Consider the following 23,427-nt stretch of genomic DNA (forward strand, 5'->3'; position numbering starts at 1 on the left):
TGAGTGTGGTGTGCGGAAGGAACCCTAGGGGTTGCCAGATGGTGGGTAGGGTAGACTTGCCAAAGCAATGGCGGTGGGTGAAAAGATGGCTTGGGGACCAAATGTCTGGCTGACTCATGGGGTGCAGTGGAGACGGAGAGCCACCTGCCCTGTCTGCAACTGGCAAGTTGAGGGGTTACCCAAATAATGCTTTCTCTCCACCCACGGAGCACCCAGGGTGCAAGTCTGGGTGCTCACGGATTGAGAGAGGTACCATTTCCTAACAGGGCACTCAGGTACATCTGACTGGACTGCTTTCTATACATTTTACTGTGGTTTGCCAAGAAACCATCAAGTCGGTTTATAGAATCTACATCAACTCCGTTTCCAGATCGTTGAGAAAAATGACCAGACACGATAATGTTGGTTTAGAGCAGTGGTTCTCCAACCTGACTGCCCATTAGAACTATTAGAGTTTATTCTCAGAGAGTATAAAATCATGTGTGCTGAGGAATCCCCCTCCCCGCATCACCTTTGGTTGCCTTCCCCGTGTGGTGACCAGTGTTGGTAGTTTCCTGGGTGTCTTTCCTGAAATAATTTATAAATATACATGCAATCATGTAAAAAAAATACAGATATATTTCTGTTCTCTTTTTACATAAATGGCAGCGTGTTATACACATGCTATCCCATACCTTTCTTTCCTTAGAATACCCTGGACATGACTTCACACCAGTATAAAAGACAGTGGGTCTCAACCAGGGGTGATTTTGGCCCCCAGGGATATTTGGCACTCACTGGAGACATTTTTGGTTGTCGCAACTGGGTGGGTGCTACTGTCATCCAGTAGGCCCCAGGGACGCTGCTAAATATCCTACAATGCATAGGACGGCACCCGATACCAAAGAATTATCCAGCCCCAAACGTCAATAGTGCCAAGACTGAGGAACCCTGGTCGACCATCGAGTGTAATTTGTTCATGTTTGTCCAGGCCCCACTGGTGGACACGTAGCTTCCAATCTTTCTGAAACAGCGCTGCACACTTTCACACACGTGCATCAGTCTGCAGAATAAACTAGCAGCAGAACTGCCGGGTCAGAGGGTATCCGCCTTTGCCATGTTGACAACTACAGTCCCTGACGGGGGTTCTACTAATTTTTTTTTTTTTTTTGGTTACCAGGGCCATTATAAGACTAAGCCCAAATGTCCAGGGGTGGGGACTGAATGTGCATATTTTTTCCATCCATCAGTATTCTGGTATGCAGGGTTGATAACCGCCAGCTTAGACTATGTAAACACTATGTAAACACTGCTGCCCCTGTATGTGTTTCTTCTGAAACTGTCTCACAACTCAGCTTCCCTGATGTGGAGCGGCTTGTTTTACCTAATGTACCTACCAACTCTAGCCCATAACACACTTTGTAAATGAAACGTGGGTGAAATCATAAAGGTGTTCCTGCAAGGCGGTCTTCTGAGATTTAGGAGAATAGTAAAATTCTGCACTGGAAATTTACAAAGGAAAGAGCATATTTTTCTAAAACAGTTCTAACAGCTGACAGCAATTTTAAGATATCGTAGGTCCCCTATGTAACAATGAGATTCATACTCCTGATGCAAAAACCTAGTAATGAATGTGTGAGTCTTGCTACTAAATCAGACATTTACTTTACATGAGACATCCTGAATTTTAAGAACCTGAACTTTCAAAGACACAGCCATGGATAAAAGAAAAATGTTGAATGTCACTTTCTTGAAAAATCACATGAACAGTATGGTACTTATTCAAAGCTCTCAGAAGTTCAGGTCAATATATCCAGTTTCAAACAAACCAGAGGCCGGATGATCAAGAGGGAAAAGGCAAATCAGCCCATCGGAACTAGCTGCTACCCTTTCATTGATTTCATTTTCATTTCACTCTCACTTCTTTTGAACTTTCTCTTTTCCAAGGGCTGGAGGATTGCCATAGACCATAGCCCCAAAGCCCTGCAACTCTGGGTTTTCATTTTAAATGCCAGCCACCCCGCCAAAAAGAGAAAAGGAAAAAAGGTAGTCAGCATTTGGCTAGAGAATGGAGTTACATTTGTTCAAGAGAAGCTGGTTGCTGACCCAGATCACTGCTAAGACTGGCTTTTGGTACTAAGTCTCTGGACATTCTCCTTGGATTCATTTTTCTATCTCATTTTTATTTCACTGCAGCAAACCCTGCACTATGGACATAAAGGTGGAAAACACACAACTTAGATTCTGACCAGATTTGGGTTCCCAGGAGTCACAGATCAGTGCAAATGGTTTTCAGTCATCACCTCTTTTTGCCAAGCCCTCAAAATGGTCATTTCCAATAGATGGGAGAAAAAGCAAATTCCGTACTGCCAAATTAAATGAGTGATGGCTCCTTACACAGGCCTTTCTGTACAGATGCTGGTGACTGCAAAATTGTTTCTCAAGCCTATCAAATAATGGGTCCTTACAGCTATAAGATGAAGGGAATTCCCTGGTGGTCCAATGGTTAGGACTCTGCACTTTCACTGCTGAGGGCACGGGTTCAATCCCTGGTCAGGGAACTAAGATCCCGCAAACCGCCCATGAGCCCCAAAAAACAAAAACAAAAACTATAAGATGCAGAAGAGAAAATTCAAACTATCAGCGTGTTCATCTTGAACCTGCATTCCAGAGTCGAAAGAAAACGTACCCAACCCCATTATCATTAGTAAGTTTTTTCTGTTTTGTTTTTGTTTTCATCAGTAGGTTTTATTCAACCACTGGACTTGGATTCCGTATACAAGCAGTGCAGGTCTCCCTGCACTTTAACTGGTCGGGTACCTTCGTTTGGGTTTGGCAGGGGATGGAGTCTACTTACTTCTGTCCCTCTTCTCCCTCCCCTTGACCCTGTCGTCTCTGAAGTCCCTCTCTCTGTCCCAGTCACCTTCTGGCCACACCCGAGTTGATTCTTTTTCCTGCCACCTCTTCTCCCGGCCCCGGTCATGGTCCCGATCCCTCATCCTGGAGTCCCAGTGTCTTTCTCGGGATCGAGATCGCTCCCTTCTCTCCCTCTTTCCCTCTCGAAACTGGTCGTTTTTAACAACTGGCAGATTAATGGGTTTTCGGAAAGGCCGATCCCGCCCCCCGAATCTCAGCTGCCCAGATTCCTTTTTCCCCCCCAGGCCTCCTCCAAGTCGCCGAGGAATCCACCCTTTGAGAGTCCTTTCCAGTTCATAGTCCACAAATATCTCGTGTTGGTCAATAACCAGGCCATCGGCGTCCCGGTAAGCTTTGAGCAGAGAACGCTCCTCTTTGTATTCGATGAAGGCATAGCCCTTCGAAAATCCCGTGACCAAGTCCCTCACCAGCCGAAGCCGCCGGATGTCCCCATAGCGGGAAAATACTTCCTTTAACTTCTCCTCTTTGGTCTGCAGGTTTAGTCTCGCCACAAACAGGGTGAGGAGGGGGTCTCCTGTGACGCCTTTGTTGGGGGCATATCGTGCCAGCATCGCCCTCCAGACAGCTCGATCATGTGGGTCCTCGTCGGTGCCATCAATGCTGCCAGCTTTAAGCGGGTCATACTCTTTGGCGATGGGCATCCAATCGTTCATGTTCTAAGGAGAAGCACAGCAAGCGTTTATGCAGCACCTACTGTAAGCTACGTATTCAATCCTTCCAACAGCCCCATGAAGTAGATACTGCTTTTCACCCCTTCTTCCAACAGGGAAGGAAGAGGATTTTTCAGACGCTGTGGCCTCCCAGCTAGAAAGCAGGGGAGACAGTATCAAAGGCAGGTGGTGGGGCTCCAGAATGCTCTCAGGCACTCCTCCACCAACCCTCCCCAGAAGAAGCAGAGGGCAACGTGCCTGAGTTTGATGCATACGTGTATCATCCAGCTTAGCCACGGTAGGGCACACACAAGCTGTTATAACGTGGCAACACGGATCAAAATCCAGAATCAAAATCCAGGCTCGCCTTTCAGAGACTTTAAAATGGTCATAGGGAAACCAGCCTGGGAACTTCTGTGCAAAAGGGCATTTTTTTTTTTCCCCAAATTTATTTATTTATTTATTTATTTTTGACTGTGTTGGGTCTTCGTTTCTGCGCAAGGGCTTTCTCTAGTTGCGGCAAGTGGGGGCCACTCTTCATCGCGGTGCGCGGGCCTCTCACTGTCGCAGCCTCTCCCGTTGCGGAGCACAGGCTCCAGACGCGCAGGCTCAGTAGTTGTGCCTCACGGGCCTAGTTGCTCCACGGCATGTGGGATCCTCCCAGACCAGGGCTCGAACCCGTGTCCCCTGCACCGGCAGGCAGACTCCCAACCACCGCACCACCAGGGAAGCCCCTGGAAAAGGGCATTTTAAAAAACTCTTTATGGGAGTTCCCTGGCGGTCCAGTGGTTAGGACTCGGCACTTTCACTGCCGGGGCCCGGGTTCAATCCCTAGTTGGGGAACTAGGATCCCGCAAGCCACATAGCTCGGCCAAATATATATATATATATAATAATAATAATAACATTAATAAAAATTAAAAACTCTTACTACCAAGAGTTTCAAACACATACCAATGTAGACAACAGCATAACCTTCCATGAATTTCTCACCCGGCTCCAACTATGACCAACACCTGGCCTGTCTTATTTCATCTGTGCTCCCCACATTCCCGCTCCCAGATTTTTTTTTTTTAATTTTTAAATATTTATTTATTTATTTATTTATTTAGGCTGCACTGGGTCTTTAGTTACGGCACGCGGGATCTTTGTTTCGTTATGCAGGATCCTTAGTTGCGGCATGCGGGACTTCTTAGCTGCGGCATGAGGGATCTAGTTCCCCGACCAGGGATCAAACCCGGGCCCCCTGCATTGGGAACGGGGTGTCTTACCTACTGGACCACCAGGGAAGTCCCTCCCAGATTATTCTGATAAGGACTTTTTAAAAAAACAAAACTACACGGGAAAATGGTGCTCTGAACGCACCATTTTGCATCTGTCAGTAAACAGGGAGCAAAGCCAAAATGAGTGACCCAGCCGCAGCCTCTTTAGTTCAAAAGGAGGATGGGGGACTTCCCTGGTGGCACAGTGGTTAGGAATCCACCTGCCAATGCAGGGGACACGGGTTCGATCCCTGGTCCAGGAAGATCCCACATACTACGGGGCGGCCAAGCCCGCACGCCACAACACTGAGCCCACGCCCTGCAACTACTGAAGTCCACGCGCTCTAGGGCCTGTGTGCTGCAACCACTGAGCCCGCATGCTGCAACTACTGAAGCCTGCACGCCTAGAGCCCGTGCTCAACAACAAGAGAAGCCACCGCAATGAGAGGCCCACGCACTGCAACGAAGAGTGGCCCCCACTCGCTGCAACTAGAGAAAGCACATGTGCAGCAACGAAGGCCCAACGCAGCCAAAATATATATATAAATAAATAAAAAGAAACTTTACATATATAAAAAAAAAAAGGAAGATGGGATTTCTTCCCACTTCCCTAGCTTATAATCCATCTATGCTTTGGAGCTTGAGAACTGATTGCAATGGTAATTTTAGTTCAGCAAGCACACTGCAACTGTCATTCATTCTGATAGAAGATCTTTCTATGTTTGTTTGAAAGAGGGTGGGTAAGTTTAAGTCTGACACATGATAATTGATTCATGTGAATTTTCTTGAATAATTCGGTGCTTGCCAACATTTCAGACCCTGCTAGTAATCATGTGACCACCTCTGTAAAGCTTTAGAGCCAAGGCTGAAATATGTTACTTAAAAACCAGGGCTCTGTCGAATATATCTGGTGATCTTCATTCCTAACAGCATCTTTCCATGATATTTATTAAAATGGTATCTATAGTTTCCCCCCCCCCCTCAAATTTTCCTCAAGGATCTTTTTTGTTTTTGTTCTTCAGTTTACAGGTTATGTAGGGGGAGTGATCACAGTGGAATTTCTTTTCCCAGTAAAAAAGTAAAACACCGGGACTTCCCCGGTGGCGCAGTGGTTAAGAATCCGCCTGCCAATGCAGGGGACACAGGTTCGATCCCTGGTCCGGGAAGATCCCACATGCCGCGGAGCAACTAAGCCTGTGCGCCACAACTACTGAGCCTGCGCTTTAGAGCCCGTGAGCCACAACTACTGAGCCCTCGTGCCACAACTACTGAAGCCCGTGTGCCTAGAGCCTGTGCTCTGCAACAAGACAAGACACCACGATGAGAAGCCTGCGCACCACAAGGAAGAGTAGCCCCCACTCGCCGCAACTAGAGAACGCCTGCGCACAGCAATGAAGACCAAACGCAGCCAAAAATAAACAAATAAATTTTTTTAAAAAGTTATTAAAAAAAAAAAAAGTAAAACACCTACAGAATAAAACCCAAAGTCAATGAACTCAAGAATTCTGACTCTCACTTAGCCTCTCACCATATTCCATTGCAGAACCTGTTCTACCCAGGACTGCTCCTCATTCCTTGAACGTGCCCTAATCCCCTGGCTCCATGTCTTTCCTGGTGCAATTTCCTCTGCTGGGAATATTCTCTTCCTTTCCACCGCCCACATCTCCACTTGTGGAAATTCTACTGGTCCTTCCAAGTCTGGCTTCCAGCCTCTTCCCCATGAAGCAAATCCGTTGGTCCCACAGCTCATGGTACCTCTTCTGTCATACTGATCACGTTTTGCCCAACACACAATAAACACTCTTCACAATAAACACTCTTCAACCCAGTGTCCCCAGACCCTAGGACACTTCCTGATAAATGCTGGGGAACTGAACCAACTCCAAACAAAATTCACTGAACTTATTTTGGTCCAAATCAGACAAAAAGGACCACTTCATTGAAAATTGAAAGGCAGGGACTTCCCTGGTGGCGCAGCGGTTAAGAATCCGCCTGCCAATGCAGGGGACACGGGTTTGATCCCTGGTCCAGGAAGATCCCACATGCCGTGGAGCAACTAAGCCCGTGCGCCGCAACTACGGAGCCTGCGCTCTAGAGCCCGGGAGCCACAACTACTGAGCCCACATACCACAACTACTGAAGCCCGTGCGCCTAGAGCCCGTGCTCCACAACAAGAGAAGCCACCGCAATGAGAAGCCCGCGCACCGCAGCAATGAAGAGCAGCCCCCGCTCGCCGCAACTAGAGAAAGCCTGCATGCAGCAACGAAGACCCAACACAGCCAAAAAATTAATTAATTAATTAATTTTTCAAAAAAAGAAAGAAAGAAAATTGAGAGGCAGGACATTACACCATCTGCCACCAAATTGTAAAAGGAGGGCATATATGCGTCTCATCATTAACAAGCAACTTTGGAGAAGACACCTCTCTGGTATCCTTATCAGTAAAAGGATGATAAACAGCTAGAACAAGGGAAGGAGCACGAGAAGAGTGAGCCGCTTTTGGTCCGGTCCGGGCTCTGCCTCTAACTCACTTTGTGTCTTCTGTCTATTATGGCTGTAATTTCTCCACATGGGGGAAAAAAAAGAGAGAGAGATCACTGTGTTACTTGGATCTCTGCTCTGGTATTCTCTAAATGGCCCTAAAATTCTTAAGATTCTAATCTTACTTCCTACCTCTATCGCAAGATTGCAGGAAAAACAAACAAAAAACAGAGACCATAATAATTATAGTTAACCTGTATTGAACACTTAGGAGGTGCCAGGCTCGGTGCTAAGCACTTAACTCCCCTCACCTCTCAACAATACCGGGACACACCCACTTCTATTACTGCCATTTCAGGTGCCAAAGGTGAGAGGCAAAAAGGTTGTCTTTTGTTCCAAATCACAGAAGTAGCCAAGCGGGGGAGTTAGAACCAAGGGCTTTTATTGACTCCAGAGCTTGAGCTCTTAACTCTTTCCTTAGATAGCTGTCATAAAATATAAAGTTTGAGATGGGGATAGGAAAAAGCAGGCCACGTCTGGGTGTCTGAGGTTGAGAGCCCCGCTCGCAGCCAAGTGGGAAAGGAACCCGTCCCCATTCCACACGAAAAGGTCACAAAGATCCACCAAATAAAGCTGACATTGCTGTACACAGTCAGAGCTCCTGTTCAAAGCTTTAACAGTTCCTCAAATTAAACCATGGAAAAAAATTACAAAGGGATAAAAGATGAGTTTCCGGTTTTCTCCCTCACCTGCATGCTCCTGTCAATACTATATACCAAGAGAAAAGCGGGCTTCACAGCTTCTCGTTAATCTTTCTAGGTGTATTTCCTCCGCTGCAACATTGCGTTGAGATTTTCTACCACCATCTCTCTGGATGTTTAGATTCTCGTCATTACTTCATAAACGGAGATGGGATGTGAGAGATGAATCGTTGAGGGTGGAGGTGGGTGGGGCAATGAACCATTAAAGGCAGAGGTGTGGAAAGTGAAAAAGCACTGGATTGGGAGCCAGAACACCCAGGTGTAAGACCTAGTGTTATCTTGGGCAAAATTTAAATCACCTGTTAAGTGCTGCTAAATGCCTCTTCACCGCGTTTTTTTGTGAAGATGAGAGAAGGTAGTGTCTTTGAAAGCGCTTTCTAATTATAAATTATTATACAAATAAAAGCTATTCTTAAGCAAACAAACAAAGCACTCGTCCCCAGGCTGAGTCTGCAGAACAGAACAACCGGCGCTTCCCACCAGCTGGGAAACAAACTGAAGGTGGGCGCGCAGAGCCGTCCGAGCACGCGCACTGAGGCCGTGGACGCTAACGCGGAAGTCTCCGTGAAAAAGTCTATACTTCCGATCCGCCCCCCCACCCCTGCCCCGCAGCGCCTCCGTCTCGGCCGCCGGCCCTCAGGGCTGCCTTCCCCACCCCGTCACCATCTGAGGGGGCACAGGACGGAAGGGGCCATCCTACCAACCCAGCTGTCGCCCCCGCTCCCGGCAAAACAACCCCAAAAGGTCCCCCCTCCCCTTTGCCCGCTTTCAACATGGCGGCCCACGCACGCGCCGACATACCGTCCAGGCCGAATTCCCTCGTCCTTCTCGCCAGGGTGGGCCCTACTCCCACCAAACCGCTCCCGCTCACCTCAGCAAGGTTCGGGCTTCCTTTCCCACGGAGCCTGGTGCCGAGCTCGAAGCGACGGAAGATTCTTCCTCCTTGACTGACGGGACCTTTACATCGGAAGTAGCAGATTCGTCACGGGCCCTGTTTCCGTTTTTGCTTTTATTTTAAGAAATTTAATCACATGCCTTGAGTGTCGACTGCATATCGTCTCCGAAGAGAATGAGCTTTCCGTTTCTCTAAAATTTTTCACGAAGACAGAAACTGCTAAATTGAACAAAAGTTGAAAGACGATCGAATGTGCAGCTAGTTGTCTGGGAGACGCTGAATTTCTCTCCGTAGCGAAGAGGTGATTCAGCGCGATGCGAGTTTTAGTTCTTAGACTCACTTTGAGAATTTGATTAATATTGTGGGGTTTTTTTACTCAGAAAATGCGTATGCCGGTTCACAAGGAAACTTTGTACGTATGTTTTGCCAGAGTTTTTCTAACCCGTAAATTTAACACGTTCGCTTTCCACACAAGCAAAACAGTTCTTCAAAGTCAGTTTGGAGACTGACTTGAGAATCGCGTGGAAGCTGGTTTAAATGCCGTTTCCTGGGCCCCGCAGGGAATCAGTGAATTCAGAATCGCTGAAAATTTGCAATTTTTTGCAAGTCCCCAAATGACCCTTTGAGGACTCCTGCCTTTAGAGTCACGGTTAAGAAGCCCAGATTTAAAACCTAAGCGTGGGAGGGAGAGGGGAGAACCGTGTGGTCAGTAAATCTGTGTAGAACAGGTAGATGTATACATTCAGATTATGCTGTGTTTCTTTTTTGTTAGGTCAAAATATTCGGGTAGATTACGACTTGTGGTACGACTTGAAATGTCTTGATACAGTTGTGCTTTTCTTGATGAGAGTCTCGCGATTTCTTCAGCCACTCATTTTCTGATTAATTCTTACAAGTGGGTCATTTCTGCGAACAGCTGATCTCATTTTGATTCCAGTCCTATTATTAGAAGGTAAGCCAATCACCAGCTACTAAGGATGTATTACTGCTACCTAGTTTTTATCAAATCTTTATTATGTAGGTGAAGCATAGGTTCTGAATATCTATAGCTTTCTTTAAAGTACATTTTCTTGAAATATATTAATAAAATGTATTGAGTAAAAAAATGAGCAATATCTATAGTTTAAAATTTCATATTTAGGACTTCCCTGGTGGTACAGTGGTTAAGAATCCACCTGCCAATGCAGGGGACACGGGTTTGATCCCTGGTCCAGGAAGATCCCACATGCCGCGGAGCAACTAAGCCCGTGCGCCACAACTACTGAGCCTGCGCTCTAGAGCCTGCGAGCCACAACTACTGAGCCCGTGTGCCACAACTTCTGAAGCCTGGGCGCCTAGAGCCCGTGCTCCGCAACAAGAGACGCCACCGTAATGAGAAGCCCGCACACCGCAACCAAGAGTAGCCCCCTCGTCACGGCAACTAGAGAAAGCCCACGCTCAACAACGAAGACCCAGTGCAGCCAAAAATAAACTTATATTTTTAATTAATTAATTTAATTAAAAAAAGAAATATTGTGGTCCCAGTATCTCTGCTCTGCTGGCTTATCAACGGAAGGCTTCTGGGAAAAGTGCATCCACAGCATGAATGCTGCTGCAGAGTCTGAAGGTGCTGCAGACATCTTTTAATATGCTTGGTGGCCTCTTGAAGGGTCATCTGAAAGGCATCTCCATGACTGCCACATCTATATAATTAAAGTTTAATTATATACAAAATTAATTATATAACAAAATACTTTATAAACCAAGCAGAAGATCTGAAGGGCAATGTGAACAACCCTACTAGAGATTTCTATAGAAGTTTCATATTAATACAATCTTTTTTTCCTTTTTCCAGTTTTATTGACATCTAGCACTATATAAGTTTAAGGTGACTTACATACATCATGATATGATTACCACAGTAAGTTTAGTGAGCATCTGTCATCTCGTATGGATACAAAATAAAAGAAATAGAAAAAAAAATGTTTTTCCATACAGCAGTGTTAAAAAGATATTTATCATATCATACATTACATCCCTAGTACTAATTTATAACTGGAAGTAAGTACCTTTTGACTGCTTCCGTCCATTCCCCCACCCCCAGGCCTCACCTCTGGGAACCACAAATCTGATCTCTTTTTCTATTTGTTTGTTTGTTTGTTTTGAAATATAACTGACCTACAACACTATGTTAGTTCCTGGTGCACAATATTATGATTCGATATTTCTGTACATTTCAAAATGATCACCACCACACTAATACCATCTTAAAGCAAACATTTAGCATCACCTGCCAGACACTGGGCTAAGCTCACTTCACTCTCTCAACAACTCCTTGCAGAGTGTATTGTTACCTTCCACGGTGGAGCAAGAGCTGGCCTGGAGAGTAGGGTGGAGGACATTAGTCCCTTGGTCGTAGTCTCCTTTAATGCTTCGCTCACCCACCTACACCGCCTCCCCACATGCACACCCCACCCTCCCATTCATCACCTTGAATAAACATTTCACCTAAGTTAAAAAAAAAAAAAAAGTGTGCGGTTACGCAAATACCTACTGAAAACAAGTGCTCTGGGCACCACCCTTCCTGCAACCACATTCTTTTCTAAAGACTTTCAGCTCCTAGAGATGAAGTCACTGACCCAGGATTGCAGGCATTTAAGCCAAAAGAGAACAGGAAGAAAGACCTACTGAATGTACCACTCAGGAAATTAATGGTGCCACCAGTATTCAGAAGAGCATGAGACCTACTCTGCTTGGTGTACCAAAATAGGACCACCAGATATTTGCTAATGGAACTTTCCTATGGGTGGAATTAACCCCCAAACACTTATGGTTCCATTTTTATGAAGCGTGACCCACCCACTACTTTTGTTTCCCATGTCATGTTTTCCTTTGCTTAACCGTGAGTAGGGCGATACCTTACTTTATGCTCCTTTTTGCAGTCAGTTTGGTTCCTACTTAAAAGCTGGGGGTGGGGAAAGCACAGCTGCACACTACTGCAAGCCTGTCTTAAATCTCGGGATGAGTGTTCCTGAAATTATTTTTTAAACTTCGTATAATGATGTATCACTTGGACTTTTTAAAAAGCTTTGTTGTAGACATATTCTATGTGTGTTACTGATCCAGCTTTTCATATCTTGTTCCCGAATAATCATATGAACTTGGGGAGTTTCTCATACTTCATATTCTGGAGATAAAGTAGTTTATAATAGTCATAGTAATAATAATAGCCAACATGTATTGAGCACTTACCGTGTGCCAGACGCTGTCTAAAGCACTTCACGACAATCTTATAAAGTGGCTTCTATCCTTACCCCCATTTTATAGCTGGTAAGACTGAGCCCCAGAGAAGTGATTTCCTTGCCTAAGATCACACAGCTTGCAAGTGACAGAGCCAATCAAGATTTGAACAGCTGTGGTCTGGTCTAGAATCCACCTTGAACACTACATTATCACTCATACTTTTTCAAATTTGAGGGTGCATGTGCATCAGAATTACCTAGAGGGCTTGTTAAAACACAGATTGCTGGGGCCCACCCCTAAAGTTTCTGATTCAGTGGGTCAAGAATTTGCATTTCTGAGAAGTTTCCAGGTGATGCTGATGCTGCTGGTCTCGGAAACACACTTTAAGAACCTCTGCTGGGTGAAGAAAGAAACAGGCCCCAAATGGAATCACTTGTGCTAAGCCCCACGGCAGCAAAGTAAAACTTAATATATAATTTCAGTTTCAGCCTCTCCCAGGGGTGGAATATTAAACCAATCAGTCTGGAATTTCCTGATCATCCCTAGTGAGATAATCTGCCTGATAGACTCCCCACCTTTACCCCCAAGGGAAGGTGACCTTACCTGAAATAATCCTTTGTTTATGACTTCCTTGTCTTATCCCCCTTTTCTACCTTTAAAAACCTTCCATTTGTACAGCTCCTCTGGAGCTCTTTTCTACTTGCTAGATGAGATGCTACCCAATTCATGAATCGTCAAATAAAGCCAAGGAGATCTTCAAATATACACAGTTGAATTTTTTTTTTTAATATTTATTTAGGGGCTTCCCTGGTGCAGTGGTTAAGAATCTGCCTGCCAATGCAGGGGACACGGGTTCGAGCCCTGGTCTGGGGAGATCCCACATGCCGCGAACCACCTAAGCCCGTGCGCCACAACTACTGAGCCTGCACTCTAGAGCCCGCAAGCCACAACTACTGAGCCCACGTGCCTAGAGCCCGTGCTCCGCAACAAGAGAAGCCACCGCAATGAGAAGCCTGAGCACCGCAACGAAGAGCAGCCCCTGCTCGCCGCAACTAGAGAAAGCCCACGCGCAGCAACAAAGACCCAGTGCAGCCAAAACTAAAATAAATAAATTTAAAATATTTATTTATTTATTTATTTATTTATTTAGTCTGCGCCGGGTCTTAGTTGTGGCTCACGGGATCTCCATTGTGGCATGCGGGATCTTTAGTTGCGGCATGCAGACTTCTTAGTTGCGGCATGCATGCGGATCTAGTTCCCCGACCAGGGATCGAATCCAGGCCCCCTGCACTGGGAGCATGGAGTCTTACCCACTGGACCACCAGGGAAGTCCCGAATTTTGTTTTTTAACAGCTGTAATTCAGAATTGTTTTCGTAATTTCCCAACGGAGAGAGAAGGGTCATGATTATCTACCAACAGATTGTCCAATTCTATGAGGGATCTAAGAGTTAAGATCATTAACACTTGATAATAACAACCAGTGTCCACTGATGCTTATGATGTGCTGGACACTGGATGAGGCACTTTTCACGAATTATCTCATCTAATCCTCACACCAGTTTTGGGGAATACTTTATTTTTCCAAGTTGACTGTAGGAAATGGGGATTTGGAGATTAGAGAATTTGATCAAACTTATGTACCAGGAAGTAACAACTGTGAGGTTCAAGTCAAAGACTACTTAACTCCACAGCCCTGTTGGCTACTACATTACAGTCCTGGCACATAGTAGGCACTCAGTAAATAAGCTGTCAAATGAATGAACAAAAGAATCTTTTTTTTTTATATCAAAATCCTAGTTACTCAATGGAAGACACTTTGACTTTTTAAAAGTGCGATTTACCAGGTTTCACTGTGTAACAAAGAAGGAAGGAAGATATGGTGCCTTAGAGGATGAATTTCTAGAGAAATTTCAAGGCAGAAGGAACTTTTGAAAAGGACAGTGGTGCAGAAGAGATTCATACCAGCAGTGGTGGCTGGGGATCCTGATGGTAAAAACTAAATGCAGCAACATTAAATTCTTTCTGATAAGCATTGCTCTGTGAAGGCTACATTCCAACAATGATGTTAGGTGGTTTTTAGTCTATTCACAGAGTTGTGCAACCATCACCACAGTCTAATTTTAGAACATTTTCATCACCCCAAAAAGAAACCCTGTCTGCATTAGCACTCACTCCCCATCCCCCTCCCCCAGCTCTAGACAACCACTAATCTACTTTCTATCTCTATGGATTTGCTGTTGTGCACATTTCATGTAAATGGAATCATACAGTAGGTGGCCTTTGTGGCTGGCTTCTTTCACTCAGTAAAATGTTTTCAAGGTTCATCCACATTGTAGCATCTGTCAGTGCTTCATTCCTTACCTCCTTACCAGCACTTTATTGAGGTATGATTTACCTAAAGGAAATACACAGTGTTAAGCATACAGTTCCACAATATTTCACCTACGTATATACTCATGTGACCTTCACCAAGATCAAGATGTAGCCCATTTTCATCACCCCATAGAGTTTCCTCATATGTTAAAAGAAGGAAAAAAAAAAGAAGGAAAACTGGTAAAGTACACATAAGATAAAATTTATTTTACAACCTTAACCATTTTTAAGTACAGTTCGGTAGTGTTAAGTACATTCATATTGTTGTGCAACCAAACTCCAGAACTTTTTCACCTTACAGAACTGAAACTCTATACCCACTAAACAACAACCCTCCATTCCCCCCTCCCCCCAGCCCCTGGCAACCACCATTCTACTTTCTGTTTCTATGAGTTTGTACACTAGATATCTCATATAAGTGAAATCATATAGTATTTATCTTTTGGTGACTGGCTTAGTATTTATTTATTTTTGGCTGCATCAGGTCTCGGTTGCAGCTGCGGGATTTTTTTTTTTTTTTTTTTTTATAGCTGTGTTGGGTCTTCCTTGCTGTGCGCGGGTTTTCTCTAGTTGCGGCGAGCGGGGGCTACTCTTCGTCGCGGTGCGCGGGCTTCTCATTGCAGTGGCTTCTCTTGTTGCGGAGCACGGGCTCCAGGCGCGCAGGCTTCAGTAGTTGTGGCGCACGGGCTTAGTTGCTCCGCGGCATATGGGATCTTCCCCGACCAGGGCTCAAACCCGTGTCTCCTGCATTGGCAGGCGGATTCTTAACCACTGCGCCACCAGGGAAGTCCCTCATTTATTTATTTTCTTTAGTTTTTTGGCTGCATCGGGTCTTAATTGCGGCACGTGGGATCTTCATCGAGGCATGCAGGACCTTTTGTTGCAGTGCGCAGGCTTCTCTCTAGTTGTGGTGCTCCGGCTCCAGAGCACGTGGGCTCTGTAGTTTCCGGCACGCGGTCTCTCTCGTTGAGGCGCGCGAGCTCAATAGTTGTGGCGGCGCGCGGGCTTAGTTCCCCGACCAGGGATCGAACCCGCGTCCCCTGCATTGGAAGGTGGATTCTTTACCACTGGACCACCAAGGAAGTCCCAAAAGATAATTTTACTTAAGTCAAACTGAGGATTATAACCCAAGAGACAGACTCTCAGAGGCTCTGAGAACTGTTCTGCCTATTAGAAGTCGAAGACACAGTCATAAACCTTTTTGAGACAAAGGATCATACATCAAAATGACATACTGACATTTTACATAAACTTCACCAGAGATACATAGTCCAGGTAAGCAAGCAATAAGTGACCATGACTCCCTACAGAGTTTGGAAAGAGTGCTAATCTTTTAAGCAGTTACATTGCTAGCATCAGAAGAAAGGGAAAAAAAAGTTGACCTTTGTGGTCAAGCAGGCATTCCCACCTTTGAGGAGGTCTGGTTAATGTATAATGCAAATGTACATTGCACATGAGAGAGGGAGGGAGGAGGCCCAAATGGACAGAGAGAGAATTTTATGTTTAAGTTTTCTTGTCCTGCCTTAAAATATAAATTTTATTTCATCAATGTAGTCCAGTTTATCTATTTTTTCTTTTGTTTCTTTTTCTGTGTTTTGTAAGGACTCATTGCCAAATCCATTGACATAAAGCTTTTCCACTATTTTTCTTCTTAGAGTTTTAACAGCTTTAGGCCTTTGATCCATTCTGAGTTAATTTTTGTATGTGGTGTAAGGTAAGGTATGTCACACTTTAGCATGTGGGTATCCAATTTTCCCAACACCATTTGTTGATAAAACTATCCTTTCCCCAATGAACAACAGTCTTGGCACCCTTGTTGAAAATAATTTGACCATGTTTGTGAGGGTTTCTTTCTGGACCTTCTCTTCCTTCATTCCTTTTTATGAGTGAATAATAGTCCATTGTATGGATATACCATATTATACTTATGGTAAGCATAATATTTCTCCATATTTAATTACAGGGTGTCGTCAGGTCTGTGATTAATGGATTACTGAGCCCTTGCCCAGGGCCTTGTTTGATCATTAAAACATTGTACCATTGTACCCTCTGAAAATAGTGTCTGTTTTGTTTGTTTGCTTTTTGTTTGTCCACTCTCCATTTTGACTCCACAACTTCACTGTGGAGAAGATCTGGTACACCTACCACGAAGAAAACTGCCAATACATTCCTGGGAAAGACAAGCTCCATTGTTGGATTGTCTGCCTATGACTATTACAAACCCTGCATTAAATCTAAAATAACCCGTTTTGTAATCCACACTGCTAATATTCTCAGTAATACCCTGTGTAGCCGCAGAATGTTTTCTAATTTCAAGGCAGTGATTTTTGTCTTATCTATTACTCCTCCTTCCCCAACCCAAGTGCCAAGCGTCTGGCACACAAGCTCAGTGTTTGTTGGAGGGAAGAGTGCAGAATAGCCGCTAACACTTTCTGAGCCTTTCCTAAGTGCTTTTTGTCAGTCATTGTCTCATGGTCTCATATATTCCTCACAGCAATCCTACTCCGTAGGTACGGTTATTTACACAGGAGTAAAGTGAGGCTCGGAGAAGTTCAGTAACTTGCGAAGGCCACACGCTGGTCAAGTGGAGGAACCCAGGAGAGAGCCAGGTGCATAGCGCAGGGAATCTCCATTTAACTGAGGGTCAGATGCCGCCGGTCCCGGTGACAATAGGCCTGGAAGCTCTGCGCAACACAGACTTCTGGACTCCCGCGCGCTGCCACCAACTGCTGTTTTCTGCTTTGCCGCAGGCTTCAGAAAATATTCTCAGAGACCGGATCTGCCTCCCCGTACCATGCAAATTCTATGGCTGGAAGACCTGAATGCAGAAAGGGAAGAGTTGTGTGCTTTTTAGCCTCCTTCTCAGAATGCGGTGGAAACTCCGCCCCTGTCTCCGTGGAAACCCGGCTTCTGCGGTGGCTGTCACCAAGGGCGGAGCTGGGGTCGCTGCCCCTGCCCCTGTCTGCAACAGCTCTCGGGCTGGGAGCGATCACTGTCACCCCTTAACCTCTCTGTTCCTCTTCTCGGCGGCCCTCCCTTTCCCTTGTCCTTTCGTGCCTCAAATCACATCCTGGAGCCCGCACTCCCGCACGGGCCTCCGCTGGGACGGTGCACCCGGAGTCCTGGCCTGCGAGCTGCCCTGCGTGGCCTCCTCCTACAGCCCCTCTCCGGGCCCACCCCTCGGCTGCGCTGATTGGCTGCTCCTGCCCCGCCCTGAACAGGCTGGGTCCTTTACCCCGCGGAAAGTTTTCTGTGCCGCGAGGAAGCTGGACGTTCGGAGACTCCGAGAAAGCAGCTCCGGAGGCTGCAGAGGTCTGGGTGGCCATGGAGGAGCCCCCTTTGCGAGAGGAGGAAGAGGAGGAGGGGGACGAGGCTGGGCCCGAGGGGGCCCTGGGCAAGAGCCCCTTCCAGCTGACCGCCGAGGACGTATATGACATCTCCTACGTGATGGGCCGCGAGCTGATGGCCCTGGGCAGCGACCCCCGGGTGACACAGCTGCAGTTCAAGATCGTCCGCGTCCTGGAGATGCTGGAGACGCTGGTGAATGAGGGCAGCCTGACGGTGGAGGAGCTAAGAATGGAGCGGGACAACCTCCGGAAGGAGGTGGAGGGGCTGCGGAGAGAGGGCTCGGCGGCCGGCAGGGAGGTGAGTGCGGGGAGCGGCCACTGGCAGGGGGGGACGCTTTCTTCTCTTGAACATCCAAACCCCTCAAAACAAATCACTACGAGTATGCAGTCCTCAGATTAGAAGCGTTAAGATGGTTAACATTAATCGAGCACTTGCTTGGTGCTGGACCCTGTGCCGAGTGTGTTCTAAAGCAACGGCTTCCAGCATTTTTGACCAGGACCTTGAGCAGTGGTTCTCAAGCTTTAGCAGCCATCAAAATCACCTTGAGTGTTCGTTAAAACACAGATTGCCCGGCGCCAGCTGCAGAGTTTCTGACTCAGTAGGTCTGCAATGGGACCTGAGAATCCGCATTTCTCACAAGTTCCAAGATGATGCTGATTCTCTTGGTCCAGGTTTCACACTTTAAGAATCTTTGACCTAGAGTAAGAAATACTTTTTTAACCAAAGAGAAATTAGTACTTATGACCACAAAAAGATACATATAAGAATATTCAGGGCTTCCCTGGTGGTGCAGTGATTAAGAATCTGCCTGCCAATACAGGGGACACGGGTTTGAGCCCTGGTCCGGGAAGATTCCCACATGCCGCGGAGCAACTAAGCCCGTGCGCCACAACTACTGAGCCTGTGCTCTAGAGCCTGTGAGCCACAACTGCTGAGCCCACGAGCCACAACTACTGAAGCCCGCACGCCTAGAGCCTGTGCTCCGCAACAAGAGAAGACACTGCAATGAGAAGCCCGTGCACCACAACGAAGAGTAGCCTTCACTCACCGCAACTAGAGAAAGCCCGCACACAGCAACAAAGACCCAACTCAGCCAAAAATTAATTAGTTAATTAATTCTTTTTAAAAAAAGAATATTTAAAGCAGCTTTATTCATAATTGTGCCAAACTGGAAACAATCCAAATGGAAAAGAGGAATCAATTTTTTAAATTGTGGTATGTTCATATGATGGAATACTACACAACAATGAAAAAGAGCAGAGTAGTGATACACACAACTGTATGGATGAATCCTACAGATACTACATTGAGAGACAGAAGCCAGGTACAAAAGAGAGCGTCCTGCATGTGGAATTCAAGAACAGGCAAAATAATCTTTACTTATAGAAGACAGGTTGATGGTAGCCCTGGGATGGGATGGGAGGGAGCAGGAGGGAAATTTATAGAGAATTAATCCAGGTGTGGTTACATGGGTGTACACATATGGTAAAAATCGTCAAGCTATAAACTCAAGATTAGTGCATTTTTCTGTATATATGTTATACCCCCATTTTACAAAATTACATTTTACATTGATATCCAGTATTGATGAAACAAAAGTTTCAACAATTTACCCTAACTCTCCCTTACTAAACATGATGTACAGTCATACTTTCCTATTCTATTTTTATGAATTTTTAAATTATTTTGCAACTCACTGAATTAATATCATGACTCACTAGTGAATCTCCAGCTACAGTTAAAAAAAAAAAAAAAAACTGCCCCAAGGGGATTATCTCATTTAATCCTCATACTATTATTATTCCCATTTTACAGAAATGGAGGCATAGAACAGTTAAGTAGTTTGCCTGAGGACTTAACAAGTAAGAGGTGGAGGCAGGATTTGAGCTCAGAGATGCTCGTCTTAACCACACTGTACTAAAATACAGACCTATGACCTTTCTTGTAGTAACATTTGATGAGTGACTGCACTGTGTGGGCTCTGGAGCTATGGCGCTAAATTAGACAAGGTCCCTGCCTTCACGGAGCTTCTCATCTAGTGGGAGAGGCAAGACACACAGACCTCCAAAACTAGACCACAGGATTACAAACTGAGAAGTATGCCGTGAAATGACAGCAGGAACTGGGTGGCTGAAACTCATAGGGAAGAGTGAAGGTTTCTGGTAGCTTCCTTGGTACTCTTTTATTTCACCTACTCATTGCTCACGGTGACAATTATATTTGTAGATAAGGTTCTTCTTTAGTATCCGTCATATGAGATGGTTGAGTGTCATGATTAGTAGCCTGACTTTTGAGATTCAAGGGCAGTTAAATGACTTGCCTAAGATCCCTCAGCTCACATTCTGTGCTCTTTTCCTGTTACCTCCGACTCCAGGCACAAGGATATGGAGAAAGCCCCATCATGGACCATGAACAGGGTGGTCTGCATGGTGGCCGGGTCATTTCCTGTCTGGGGCATAGCGGACAAGCTTCGTCAGCCAGCAGATGAGCTGGCACATTTTCCTCCCAAACTGTAGTCTTAAGAACAGGGGTGGGGCAAAAGGCAGAGAAAATGAATATTTAGTGTCACTAGACAGTTTATAAAAATATGCCCTAGTGTTTTTTTTTTTCTTTCTTCCTTTCTTGTTTTTGTAGTTACCATTTTTAGTTGTGGTAGACATAAAATTTACCATCTTTTTAAGTGCAGAGTTCAGTGGCATTAAGTGCTTTCACAGCCATTATTATGCAACCATCACCACCATCCTCTCCAGAACTCCTGTCTTGCGAAACTGAAACTCTGTACCCACTAAACACTAACTCCAAATTCCCCCTCTCCCTCAAGCCTCTGGTAACTACTGTTCTACTTTCTGCCTATATGGATTTACCTATTCTAGGTACTTCATATAAGTAGAATTGGATAATCTTTGTCCTTTTGCCACTGGCTTATTTCACTTAATGTCCTCAAGGTTCTTCCATGTTGTGGCATGTGTCAGAATTTCCTTCCTTTCTAAGGCTGAATAATATTCCATTGTGTGGATCCACCACAGTTTGTTTATCCATCTGTTGATGGACACTTGGGTTGCTTCCACCTCTTGACTTGTGTGAATAATGTTGCTATGAACGTGGATCTATAAATCTCTCTTTAAGTCCCTGCTTTCAAGACTTTTGGGTATATACCCAAAAGTGGAATTGCTGTATCACATGATAATTCTATTTTTAATTTTTAAAGGATCTGCCATTCAGTTTTTCGTAGTGACCACACCATTTTACATTCCTACCAGAAATGCACAAGAGTTCCAATTTTTCCACATCCTTGCCAACACTTACTTTCTGTTTTGTTTGTTTGATTACAGTAGCCATCACAATGGGTATGAGAATAGTTTGTTTCCTTTCTTTTTTAAAAATTTAAGTTCAAAATTCAAGTGTTACAAAAGTGTTTGCCTTGGAAAAGCTCCCTCCCCATCTCTCTCCACCCCTAGCCACCACTTCCCCTCCCTGGAAAAAATTTAAATGATCAGTTTCTTAAAGTATCCAGAGATACTTTATGCAAACACAAGCAGATATGAATATATATTTCTGTTATTCACACAAATGGTATTATAATACATACCCCGTTCTGCCTCTTGCTTATTTTCACTTAACATGGCATGAAAGTTGTACTAAATCAGAACATAAAGAGCTTCCTCATCTTTTAATGGCTTTTGAAAACTTCCATTGTACAGTATTATCAATTGCTCAACGTGAGGGTTCTTAACTTGGAGTTTTGGAACCCCCCAAGAGGATCATGATTCTAATCCGCAAAATCTATGAACTTGCATGAGAAGAAATTGTATTTTTATTTTCACCAACCTCCATCTGAAATATAACACTCTCTTCAATTATGACTATAGACAACAAACCACAGTAATATTAGCAGTACCTGTGACAATCACCAATGGAAATCACAGATGTTTTCATATCCCATTACAGTGTAGTGCAGATCTCAAAACTTTATTTTCCTTCTGTATCTTATTAGACCTGTGGCTACATTGTGTTATTTAATAAAGAAGCAGGTCTAGGAATCACCAATTTATTTTTAGAAGACTTTGATGAGTGTATTATCTTAGTTGGTTTTCTTGGAATCCTATGCCTTTTATACATTTAAAATCAGTATTTTGAGATGGAATCCATGTGGGCTTTACCAGGCTACCGTGAGGGTCCATGGCATAACAACAAAAGGTTCAGAATCTCTGCTTTAACCAGTTTCCTATCAAAAGACCTTCATTTTCCAATTGTTTGCTCCGACCCCATGCAACAGTGAATTACTCTGACCTATAGCAGTTGACCCGCTGAGTGTCTAGGAGAAGTGGATTCACTGGGTCAAAGGAAAGCCACATTGGGAGTTTTTTTTTTTAATTAATTCATTCATTCATTTATGGCTGCATTGGGTCTTTGTTGCTGTGCGCGGGCTTTCTCTAGTTGCAGCAAGTGGGGACTACTCTTCGTTGTGGTGCGCGGGCTTCTTATTGCGGTGGCTTCTCTTGTTGCGGAGCATGGGCTCTAGGTGTGTGGGCTTCAGCAGTTGCAGCTCGTGGGCTCTAGAGCACAGGCTCAGTAGTTGTGGCGCACGGGCTTAGTTGCTCCGCGGCATGTGGGATCTCCCTGGACCAGGGCTCGAACCCGTGTCCCCTGCATTGGCAGGCGGATTCTCAACCACTGCGCCAGCAGGGAAGTCCCCCACATAGCAAGGTTTAATAAGTATTGTCAAGTTGCACTCCAAATGGGTTAAAGAGATTGGCTCCCTCTGCAATCAGTGAAGGTACCGGTTTCCCCACAGCTTTTACAAAACAGTGTGTTTTCAAACACGCTGATGTTTGTCAATCCGATAGGAGGAATGTGGTCGCTATTGCATTTCTCTTTATAGTGTGGCTTATTCTCTTTATCACCTGTAGAATATTCCAGAGTGTGGTTGTACCTTTGTTTAACTAGACTTCTGCTAATGGACATTTAGGTTGTTTTCAAATATTTGCTTTATTTTAACTTTAGTTTGAAAAAATGTCAAACCTATGGAAGAGTTGCAAGATAAGTACAATGTCCACTTGTACACCTTTCACCTCAATTCAGGTGTTATATTCAGGTGTATGTATATATGTGTTTGTGTGTGTGTATAGTATGTCTTAAGAGATACACACTGAAGTATTATATACACACATATACATACATGTATATATACACATATGTACTCATATTTAACAAATATTTACGTCTATATATTATTTATTCACTCAAAATCTTCAGACATTATGTTAGCTGCAGAATTAGTAAAAGATTAGGATCTTTCACCCTAAGTACTAAATACTTCAGTGTTTATCTCCTAAGACATATTGTTACATAACCACAATAAATGATCGAATTCAGGGGGAAAATTTGGTAGAATACTAAGATCTAATATGCCATCCCTATTCAAAATTCATAATAATGTCCTTTATCGCATTTTTTTTTTTCTGATGCAAGATCCAATGCAGGGTTATACGGTACCTTTAGGACGTATCTCTTTAGT

The 23,427-nt window shown here is 44.7% G+C and overlaps 2 protein-coding genes across 6 annotated transcripts in view; one reads left to right on the forward strand and one right to left on the reverse strand.

The window, feature by feature from the left end:
- Nucleotides 1-402: 402 nt before the first annotated feature.
- On the reverse strand, nucleotides 403-9,228 carry SNRNP35 (small nuclear ribonucleoprotein U11/U12 subunit 35). Of its 2 annotated transcripts, none has more exons than XM_059895118.1 (2): nucleotides 8,942-9,228; nucleotides 403-3,572 (listed from the first exon to the last, which is right to left on the reverse strand). In XM_059895118.1, exon 2 carries the CDS (start codon nucleotides 3,567-3,569, stop codon nucleotides 2,829-2,831), a length of 741 nt encoding a protein of 246 aa, XP_059751101.1. In that variant the 5' UTR covers nucleotides 3,570-3,572; nucleotides 8,942-9,228; the 3' UTR covers nucleotides 403-2,828. The 2 variants fall into 2 exon arrangements, with proteins under 2 accessions (XP_059751101.1, XP_059751102.1); XM_059895119.1 differs by having other exon boundaries at nucleotides 8,872-8,962.
- Nucleotides 8,938-23,427, forward strand: part of RILPL2 (Rab interacting lysosomal protein like 2) — a 30,893-nt gene continuing 16,403 nt past the window's right edge. The window contains exons 1-3 of one of the 4 annotated variants that reach the window (XM_059895121.1): nucleotides 8,938-9,266; nucleotides 9,738-9,917; nucleotides 17,312-18,206. In XM_059895121.1, the coding sequence (XP_059751104.1) occupies nucleotides 17,886-18,206 (321 nt within the window). In that variant the 5' untranslated portion in view covers nucleotides 8,938-9,266; nucleotides 9,738-9,917; nucleotides 17,312-17,885. Of the gene's footprint in view, nucleotides 9,378-9,737; nucleotides 9,918-17,311; nucleotides 18,207-23,427 lie in introns of all 4 variants that reach the window. The other 3 variants (XM_059895120.1, XM_059895122.1, XM_059895123.1) reach the window with 3 other exon arrangements.

This window comes from Balaenoptera ricei, chromosome 14 (assembly GCF_028023285.1).
Source record: "Balaenoptera ricei isolate mBalRic1 chromosome 14, mBalRic1.hap2, whole genome shotgun sequence".
NCBI lineage: Eukaryota > Metazoa > Chordata > Mammalia > Artiodactyla > Balaenopteridae > Balaenoptera > Balaenoptera ricei.

Excerpts from the sequence above, each read along its gene's own strand:
- SNRNP35 (XM_059895118.1), bottom strand. The coding sequence starts at position 3,569 with ATGAACGATTGGATGCCCATCGCCAAAGAGTATGACCCGCTTAAAGCT.